Source organism: Heterodontus francisci, chromosome 33 (assembly GCF_036365525.1).
Source record: "Heterodontus francisci isolate sHetFra1 chromosome 33, sHetFra1.hap1, whole genome shotgun sequence".
NCBI classification, from domain to species: domain Eukaryota; kingdom Metazoa; phylum Chordata; class Chondrichthyes; order Heterodontiformes; family Heterodontidae; genus Heterodontus; species Heterodontus francisci.
The window spans coordinates 59892078-59902389 of NC_090403.1; the positions used below are offsets into that span (position 1 = coordinate 59892078).

At 61.0% G+C, this 10312-nt stretch overlaps 1 protein-coding gene across 1 annotated transcript in view; it reads right to left on the reverse strand.

The window, feature by feature from the left end:
* mlx (MAX dimerization protein MLX) overlaps positions 1–10312 on the reverse strand; it is a 134409-nt gene that overhangs the window by 115503 nt on the left and 8594 nt on the right. The window contains 2 exon segments of the mRNA XM_068013709.1: positions 3317–3364; positions 3367–3999. Coding sequence (XP_067869810.1) covers positions 3317–3364; positions 3367–3982 — 664 coding nt within the window. The 5' untranslated portion in view covers positions 3983–3999.

Below are 10312 nucleotides of genomic sequence, written 5' to 3' on the forward strand. Positions count from 1 at the left end.
GTCCATGCTAACCATAATGCCTATCTATACTAATCCCACCTGCATGCATTAATTCCATATCCCTCTATGCCTTGCTCATTCAAGTGCCTGTCCAGATGCCTCTTAAATGTTGCTACTGTTCCTGCCTCCACCACCTCCTCAGGCAGCTCATTCCAGATACCCACTATTCTTTGTGTGAAAAATTTACCCCTTTGATCCCCTTTAAACCTCCTCCCTCTCACCTTAAATCTATGCTCTCTAGTTTTAGTCACCCCTATCATGGGAAACAGACTCTTGCTATCTACCCATCTATGCCTCTCATCATTTTGTATACCTCTATATAAAGTGGGGAAGGTGGGACCTGTACAAGAAGGACGGGTTGCATCTGAACTGGAGGGGTACCAATATCCTGGGCGAGAGGTTTGCTAGCGCTCTTCGGGAGGGTTTAAACTAGTTTGGCAGGGGGATGGGAACCGGAGCTACGGATCAGTGGATGGGGTAGCTGTTGAACAGGCAGATACAGAGTGCAGAGAGTCTGTGAGGAAGGTTAGACAGTTGACAGGGCGAAGTTGCAGCCAGTATGATGGGTTGAAGTGTGTCTATTTTAACGCAAGAGGTGTCAGGAATAAGGGTGATGAACTTAGAGCATGGATCAGTACTTGGAGCTACGATGTTGTGGCCATTACGGAGACTTGGTTATCACAGGGGCAGGAATGGATGTTGGATGTTCCGGGGTTTAGATGTTTCAAAAGGAATAGGGAGGGAGGTAAAAGAGGTGGGGGAGTGGCATTGCTAATCAGGGATAGTATCACAGCTGCAGAAAGGGAGGTCGTCGAGGAGGGTTTGTCTACTGAGTCATTATGGGTGGAAGTCAGAAACAGAAAAGGAGCAGTCACTTTATTGAGATTGCTGGGGCCCTGGCAGAGATTTTTGTATCATCGTTAGCCACGGGTGAGGTACCAGAAGACTGGAGGATAGCTAATGTTGTGCCTTTATTTAAGAAGGGCAGTAGGGATAAGCCAGGGAACTACAGGCTGGTGAGCTTTACATCAGTGGTGGGAAAGTTATTGGAAGGGATTCTGAGAGACAGGATTTATATGCATCTGGAAAGGCATGGTCTGTTTTGGGATAGTCAACATAGCTTTTTGCGTGGGAAATCATGTCTCACGAGTTTGATTGAGTTGTTCGAGCATGTGACCAAGAGGATTGACGAGGGCAGGGCGATGGACGTTGTCTACATGGACTTTAGCAAGGCCTTTGATAAGGTCCCGCATGGTAGGCTGGTCCAGAAGGTTCGAACACATGGCATCCAGGGTGAGCTAGCCAATTGGTCTTTTTCTCTGATCTGCAAAAAAACAGGTCCCCGCCAATTTGTTCTTCCTCCTGGCTGGCCTGCACTAGTCTTTCAAAAATCAAAAGTGAAATTAAACACCAACAATAAGTCATGTGACCTGTCATTTCCCTTGCTGTTGTTTTGCAACAGGTGTCTTGCAGTCTGGCCAACTCAATTCAAACACCAAGTTTCAGCATTCAATGTTCACAGAAAATCATTTTTCTCAGACTTTTTAAAAACACACAGGACTCTAAGCTTGTAAATAAAAAAACTCTTGTGACAGTCTAACCAAGTACAACAATTGTATTTATATAGTGCTTTTAAAGTAGTAAAACATCCCAGGGCACTTCACAGGAGCATTGTCAAACAAAACTTGGCATTGTTGCTTACCTAATTTTAGACAAACCCCCTCTACAATAGGTCCTTTTACTCTGCTATTACACACATATCAGCGATTTCACCAGCTATAATAACTAAACAAATTTATTTGCAATAACAGGTAGTACTATATTTATAAAATAATAGACTGTAAGAATATAAGACTGGAATTTATTCACTGGTCCTTCTCCAGCTGCTACAACTATTTTTGAATTAAAATAATCACTTGAAATGTAATTAAGTCTCAAACAGGCATAATTAATATTAACAGTTAAGAATTCTTATACCCCTTGATGATAGCAAATTGCTTTGAGGCATATGTTGCCTGGTCTGGAGGGCATTAGCTATGAGGAGAGGTTGGATAAACTCGGATTGTTTTCACTGGAACGACAGAGGTGGAGGGGCGACATGATAGATGTTTACAAAGTTATAAGCGGCATGGACAGAGTGGATAGTCAGAAGCTTTTTCCAAGGGTGGAAGAGTCAGTTACTAGGGGACATAGGTTTAAGGTGAGTGGGGCAAAGTTTAGAGGGGATGTGCGAGGCAAGTTCTTTACACAGAGGGTGGTGAGTGCCTGGAACTTGTTGCCGGGGGAGGTGGTGGAAGCAGGTACCATAGAGACGTTTAAGAGGCATCTTGACAAATACATGAATAGGATGGGAATAGAGGGATACGGACCCCGGAAGTGGAAAAGGTTTTAGTTTAGGCAGGCATCAAGATCGGCGCAGGCTTGGAGGGCCGAATGACCTGTTCCTGTGCTGTACTGTTCTTTGTTCATATTTCACAAGCAGAGATTTATATAGCATATATCAGTTAAAATGTACACAGTGCTGTTATCTGAACCATCTTTCAAATCCAGCAAGAAATAAATCTGTAGATAGACTTTATTTTCATTGTCTTTCCTCATTCAACAAAAGTGAAATGTATTTTTTTTAAAAATATATTTAAAATGTAATGGTACAACACTCTGCAGCTTTACGATAATCCACTCTACTTTTCATCCATACATTTTAACAAAACCACAATAATGTTAAATTTAAGTCTAAAATTATTATATGGGGCAGCACAGTGGCGCAGTGGTTAGCACTGCAGCCTCACAGCTCCAGGGACCCAGGTTCGATTCTGGGTACTGCCTGTGCGGAGTTTGCAAGTTCTCCCTGTGACCGTGTGGGTTTTCGCTGGGTGCTCCGGTTTCCTCCACAGCCAAAGACTTGCAGGCTGATAGGTAAATTGGCCATTGTAAATTGCCCCTAGTGTTGGTAGGTGATATGGGATTACTGCAGAGTTAGTATAAATGGGCGGTTGTTGGTCGGCACAGACTCGGTGTGCCGAAGGGCCTGTTTCAGTGCTGTATCTCCAAACAAAAAACAATTCCCATTTCTCAATTAAATAGATCGGGCCAATTTATATGGACTATCCCTTCAGCCCAAGCAAGATACTTACACTTAGCACTAAGCCAGTCTCTTTGCAACAAGTAAAATATGGGCAGCCTGCTTTTAGACTTTTTTCCAGCAGTTTTTGTATATACTTACAAGACATTGTTGACTTGTGTGCACATTACCAACAGAACACATATTGTACCTAGTCAATTAGACACAGGAGTCTTAGCTAAAGACAATACTTACTATTAAGCAGTTCTCCATCAGCCACTCCAATTAACAAACGCTTTCTGTTAGCAGGCAGGACATGCTGAGAAGGATCTTGTGAGCACAATGGAGTCGGTCAAAGGTTCCACCTAACACAACATCGCTGTAACTCGGAATATTTTCGTATAAACTGGGATCCTCTACATCAGGACAGGAAATGCTCTCCATACCGTTTATCCCATGCAGTAAAAAAATGGCCCTCAAATTGGGTTTGCATGTGTAACAGCCGAGAGTATATTTTTCCAAGCACTGTGTAACTAGATTGGATTGGTTTAAATCTGTGATCCTATAGTCTGTTAAGACCACCTCTGGTGGTTCAGACAACATCTGGATTGATGAAAATGGCTGCTGAGTTGAACTGTGATTTTTAACATTCGAGAGAACAACCCTGACATCCAGGTGACCACACACATTAGAACTTTTAGTGTAAAGATTAGTTAGCAGTTGAGAAACCTCGTAGTTTGCTGCTATGTATGCTGGTTTGGGTTGAATGTAATTGCCTGCAAGTCCCAATCCTGGATGTAAATGAACATATAAAATATCCTCAACTATTTTAGCAGTTGCTGCCAAAACTGGAGCAATGCGTAAAGGAATAAGGGAAAGTGGAGATGTTAAGACAAGAATACCCGTACGAAACATGGCCATCACTTCTGTACGCTATCCTGAAAGGGAAAGGCAAAAGGTCACAATTAGTTTTGTAATTTGACAAATTATTCATCCCTTCTTGGAATGTGCGCATCACTGGCAAGGCAGGCAATAATTGCCCATCCGTAGTTGCTCAGAGAAGGCGGTGGTGAGCTGCCTTCTTGAACCGCTGTTTGACAAAGCCAAGTGGGTTCTTTACCACACTGTTGTGGGACAGGAATTACTAATAGGACAGACTGGATGAGGATGGCAAGTTTCCTTCCCGAAAGGAAATTTGTGGGAGGGGGAGGGGGAGGGGGGGAGAAGGTGGGGGAGAGGGGGTGGGGGAGAGGAGTGGGAGGGGGTGAGGAGGGGGAGGGGGTGAGGAGGGGGAGGGGGGGAGGAGGGGGAGGGGGTGAGGGATTGAGGGGTTGAGGATTGAGGGGTTGAGGGATTGAGGGGTTGAGGGGTTGAGGGATTGAGGGGTTGAGGGGTTGAGGGGTTGAGGGGTTGAGGGGTTGAGGGATTGAGGGGTTGAGGGATTGAGGGGTTGAGGGATTGAGGGGTTGAGGGATTGAGGGGTTGAGGGATTGAGGGGTTGAGGGATTGAGGGGTTGAGGGGTTGAGGGGTTGAGGGGTTGAGGGGTTGAGGGGTTGAGGGATTGAGGGATTGAGGGATTGAGGGGTTGAGGGGTTGAGGGGTAGGGGTTGAGGGGTAGGGGTTGAGGGGTAGGGGTTGAGGGGTAGGGGTTGAGGGGTAGGGGTTGAGGGGTAGGGGTTGAGGGGTAGGGGTTGAGGGGATGAGGGGTAGGGGTTGAGGGGTAGGGGTTGAGGGGATGAGGGGTAGGGGTTGAGGGGATGAGGGGTAGGGGTTGAGGGGATGAGGGGTAGGGGTTGAGGGGGAGGGGTAGGGGTTGAGGGGGAGGGGTAGGGGTTGAGGGGGAGGGGTAGGGGTTGAGGGGGAGGGGTAGGGGTTGAGGGGATGAGGGGTAGGGGTTGAGGGATGAGGGGTAGGGTTGAGGGGATGAGGGGTAGGGGTTGAGGGGATGAGGGGTAGGGGTTGAGGGGATGAGGGGTAGGGGTTGAGGGGATGAGGGGTAGGGGTTGGGGGGGCGGGTAGGGGTGAGGGGGGAGGGGGTGAGGGGGGGAGGGGGTGAGGGGGTGAGGGGGTGAGGGGGTGAGGGGGGGAGGGGGTGAGAGGGGAGGGGGTGAGAGGGGAGGGGGTGAGAGGGGAGGGGGTGAGAGGGGAGGGGGTGAGAGGGGAGGGGGTGAGAGGGGAGGGGGTGAGAGGGAGGGGGTGAGAGGGGAGGGGGTGAGAGGGGAGGGGGTGAGAGGGGAGGGGGTGAGAGGGGAGGGGGTGAGAGGGTGAGAGGGGAGGGGGTGAGAGGGGAGGGGGTGAGAGGGTGAGAGGGGAGGGGGTGAGAGGGGAGGGGGTGAGAGGGGAGGGGGTGAGAGGGGAGGGGGTGAGAGGGGAGGGGTGAGAGGGGAGGGGGTGTGAGGGGAGGGGGTGAGAGGGTGGGGGTGAGAGGGGAGGGGGTGAGAGGGGAGGGGGTGAGAGGGGAGGGGGTGAGAGGGGAGGGGGTGAGAGGGGAGGGGGTGAGAGGGGAGGGGGTTGAGAGGGAGGGGGTGAGAGGGGAGGGGGTGAGAGGGGAGGGGGTGAGGGGGGAGGGGGTGAGGGGGGAGGGGGTGAGGGGGGAGGGGGTGAGGGGGGAGGGGGTGAGGGGGGAGGGGGTGAGGGGGGAGGGGGTGAGGGGGGAGGGGGTGAGGGGGAGGGGGTGAGGGGGGAGGGGGTGAGAGGGAGGGGTGAGAGGGGAGGGGTGAGAGGGAGGGGGTGAGAGGGGAGGGGGTGAGAGGGAGGGGGTGAGAGGGGGTGATTGGGGGGTGAGAGGGGAGGGGGTGAGAGGGGAGGGGGTGAGAGGGGAGGGGGTGAGAGGGGAGGGGGAGGGGGTGAGAGGGGAGGGGGAGGGGGTGAGAGGGGAGGGGGAGGGGGTGAGAGGGGAGGGGGAGGGGGTGAGAGGGGAGGGGGAGGGGGTGAGAGGGGAGGGGGAGGGGGTGAGGGGGAGGGGGAGGGGGTGAGAGGGGAGGGGGAGGGGGTGGGGGTGAGGAGGAGGGGGTGGGGTGAGGAGGAGGGGGTGGGGGTGAGGAGGAGGGGGAGCGGGTGAGGAGGAGGGGGAGCGGGTGAGGAGGAGGGGGAGCGGGTGAGGAGGAGGGGGAGCGGGTGAGGAGGAGGGGGAGCGGGTGAGGAGGAGGGGAGCGGGTGAGGAGGAGGGGGGAGCGGGTGAGGAGGAGGGGGAGCGGGTGAGGAGGAGGGGGAGCGGGTGAGGAGGAGGGGGAGCGGAGGAGGGGGTGAGGGGGAGGGGGTGAGGGGGAGGGGGGTGAGGGGGTGAGGGTGAGGGGGAGGGGGTGAGGGGGAGGGGGTGAGGGGGAGGGGGTGAGGGGGAGGGGGTGAGGGGGAGGGGGAGGGGGTGAGGGGGTGAGGGGGAGGGGGTGAGGGGGAGGGGGTGAGGGGGAGGGGGTGAGGGGGAGGGGGTGAGGGGGAGGGGGTGAGGGGAGGGGGTGAGGGGGAGGGGGTGAGGGGGAGGGGGTGAGGGGTGAGGGTGAGGGGGTGAGGGGGAGGGGGGGAGGGGGTGAGGGGGAGGGGGAGGGGGGGAGGGGGAGGGGGTGAGGGGGAGGGGGTGAGGGGGAGGGGGTGAGGGGGAGGGGGTGAGGGGGAGGGGGTGAGGGGGAGGGGGTGAGGAGGAGGGGGTGAGGAGGAGGGGGTGAGGAGGAGGGGGTGAGGAGGAGGGGGTGAGGAGGAGGGGTGAGGAGGAGGGGGAGGGGGTGAGGAGGAGGGGGAGGGGGTGAGGAGGAGGGGGAGGGGGGGGGGTGAGGAGGAGGGGGTGAGGTGGAGGGGGTGAGGAGGAGGGGGTGAGGAGGAGGGGGTGAGGAGGAGGGGTGAGGAGGAGGGGGTGAGGAGGAGGGGGTGAGGAGGAGGGGTGAGGAGGAGGGGGTGAGGGGGTGAGGGTGAGGGGGTGAGGGTGAGGGGGTGAGGGGGTGAGGGGGAGGGGGTGAGGGGGAGGGGAGGGGGAGGGGGGGAGGGGGTGAGGGGGAGGGGGTGAGGGGGAGGGGGTGAGGGGGAGGGGGTGAGGGGGAGAGGAGAGGGTGTGAGGAGGTGAGGGGGAGGGGGTGAGGAGAGGGGGTGAGGAGGGGGGGTGAGGAGGGGGGGTGAGGAGGGGGGGTGAGGAGGGGGGGTGAGGAGGGGGGGTGAGGAGGGGGGGTGAGGAGGGGTTGAGGAGGAGGGGGTTGAGGAGGAGGGGGTTGAGGAGGAGGGGGGTGAGGAGGAGGGGGGTGGAGGAGGGGGGTGAGGAGGAGGGGGGTGAGGAGGAGGGGGAGGGGGGTGAGGAGGAGGGGAGGGGGGTGAGGAGGAGGGGGAGGGGGGGTGAGGAGGAGGGGAGGGGGGTGAGGAGGAGGGGGAGGGGGGTGAGGAGGAGGGGGAGGGGGGTGAGGAGGGGGAGGAGGGGGAGCGGGGAGGGGGTGAGGAGGAGGGGGTGAGGAGGAGGGGGTGGGGGTGAGGAGGAGGGTGAGGGGGAGAGGCGGTGAGGGTGAGGGGATGGGTGAGGGTGTGAGGGAGAGGGCTGAGGGGGTAGGGGGTGATGTGCGAGTTGTTGAGGGGGATGGAGTGAGGGGGAGGGGCTGAGTGGTAGGGGTGTGATGGGGAGGGGGGGGTGAGGGGGTGATGTGCGACTCGTTGAGGAGAGGGGGAGTGAGGGGGGAGGGGAGGGGAGTGAGGGGGGAGGGGAGGGGAGTGAGGGGGGAGGGGAGGGGGAGTGGAGGGGGGAGGGGGAGGGGAGGGGGAGTGAGGGGGGGAGGGGGAGTGAGGGGGGGAGGGGAGGGGCAGTGAGGGGGAGGGGAGGGGCAGTGAGGGGGAGGGGAGGGGGAGTGAGGGGGGGAGGGGGAGTGAGGGGGGGAGGGGGAGTGAGGGGGGAGGGGGAGTGAGGGGGGAGGGGGAGTGGAGGGGGGGGAGGGGGAGTGAGGGGGGAGGGGAGTGAGGGGGGAGGGGGAGTGAGGGGGGGAGGGGGAGGGAGGGGGGGAGGGGGAGGGAGGGGGGGAGGGGGAGTGAGGGAGGGGAGGGGGAGTGAGGGGGGGAGGGGAGGGGGAGTGAGGGGGGGGAGGGGAGGGGGAGTGAGGGGGGGAGGGGAGGGGGAGTGAGGGGGGGAGGGGAGGGGGAGTGAGGGGGGGAGGGGAGGGGAGTGAGGGGGGGAGGGGAGGGGGAGTGAGGGGGGGAGGGGAGGGGGAGTGAGGGGGGGAGGGGAGGGGAAGTGAGGGGGGGAGGGGGAGTGAGGGGGGGAGGGGGAGTGAGGGGGGGAGGGGGGGAGGGGGAGTGAGGGGGGGAGGGGGAGTGAGGGGGGGGAGGGGGAGTGAGAGGGAGTGAGGGGAGGGGGAGTGAGGGGGGGGAGGGGGAGTGAGGGGGGTAGGGGAGGGGGAGTGAGGGGGGTAGGGGAGGGGGAGTGAGGGGGGGAGGGGGAGTGAGGGGGGGAGGGGGAGTGAGGGGGGGGAGGGGGAGTGAGGGGGGGAGGGGAGTGAGGGGGGGAGGGGAGTGAGGGGGGGGAGGGGGAGTGAGGGGGGGGAGGGGGAGTGAGGGGGGGAGGGGGAGTGAGGGGGGGAGGGGGAGTGAGGGGGGGAGGGGGAGTGAGGGGGGGAGGGGGAGTGAGGGGGGGAGGGGGAGTGAGGGGGGGAGGGGGAGTGAGGGGGGGAGGGGGAGTGAGGGGGGGAGGGGGAGTGAGGGGGGAGGGGAGGGGAGGGGGAGTGAGGGGGGAGGGGAGGGGAGGGGGAGTGAGGGGGGAGGGGAGGGGAGTGAGGGGGGAGGGGAGGGGAGGGGGAGTGAGGGGGGAGGGGAGGGGGAGTGGAGGGGCAGGGGGAGTGAGGGGGGAGGGGAGGGGGAGTGAGGGGGGGAGGGGAGGGGGAGTGAGGGGGGAGGGGAGGGGGAGTGAGGGGGGAGGGAGGGGGAGTGAGGGGGGAGGGGAGGGGGAGTGAAGGGGAGGGGGGAGTGAGGGGGAGGGGAGGGGAGTGAGGGGGGAGGGGAGGGGGAGTGAAGGGGAGGGGGAGTGAGGGGGGAGGGGCAGGGGGAGTGAGGGGGGAGGGGCAGGGGGAGTGAGGGGGGAGGGCAGGGGAGTGAGGGGGGGAGGGCAGGGGGAGTGAGGGGGGAGGAGAGCAGGGGAAGAGAACGGGGGGGGGGAAGAGAACGGGGGGGGGGGGGGAAGAGAACGGGGGGGGGAGGGGAAGAGAACGGGGGGGAGAGAGAACGGGGGGGGAGAGAGAACGGGGGGGGAGAGAGAACGGGGGGGGAGAGAGAACGGGGGGGGAGATGAGAACGGGGGGGGAGAGAGAACGGGGGGGGAGAGAGAACGGGGGGGGAGAGAGACGGGGGAGAGAACGGGGGGGGAGAGAGAACGGGGGGGGAGAGAGAACGGGGGGGGGAGAGAGAACGGGGGGGGAGAGAGAACGGGGGGGGAGAGAGAACGGGGGGGGAGAGAGAACGGGGGGGGAGAGAGAACGGGGGGGGGGAGAGAACGGGGGGGGGGGAGAGAACGGGGGGGGGGGAGAGAACGGGGGGGGGAGAGAACGGGGGGGGAGAGAACGGGGGGGGGGAGAGAACGGGGGGGGGGGGAGAGAACGGGGGGGGGGGGGGAGAGAACGGGGGGGGGGAGAGAACGGGGGGGGGGAGAGAACGGGGGGGGGGAGAGAACGGGGGGGGGAGAGAACGGGGGGGGAGAGAACGGGGGGGGGAGAGAACGGGGGGGGGAGAGAACGGGGGGGAGAGAACGGGGGGGGGAGAGAACGGGGGGGGAGAGAACGGGGGGGGGAGAGAACGGGGGGGGGGAGAGAACGGGGGGGGGGGAGAGAACGGGGGGGGGGGAGAGACGGGGGGGGGGAGAGAACGGGGGGGGGAGAGAACGGGGGGGGGGAGAGACGGGGGGGGGGAGAGAACGGGGGGGGGGGGAGAGAACGGGGGGGGGGGAGAGAACGGGGGGGGGGGAGAGAACGGGGGGGGGGGAGAGAACGGGGGGGGGGAGAGAACGGGGGGGGGGAGAGAACGGGGGGGGGGGAGAGAACGGGGGGGGGGGGAGAGAACGGGGGGGGGGGAGAGAACGGGGGGGGGGGGAGAGAACGGGGGGGGGAGAGAACGGGGGGGGGGAGAGAACGGGGGGGGGAGAGAACGGGGGGGGGAGAGAACGGGGGGGGGAGAGAACGGGGGGGGAGAGAACGGGGGGGGGGAGAGAACGGGGGGGGGAGAGAACGGGGGGGGGAGAGAACGGGGGGGGGGAGAGAACGGGGGGGGGAGAGAACGGGGGGGGGGGAGAGAACGGGGGA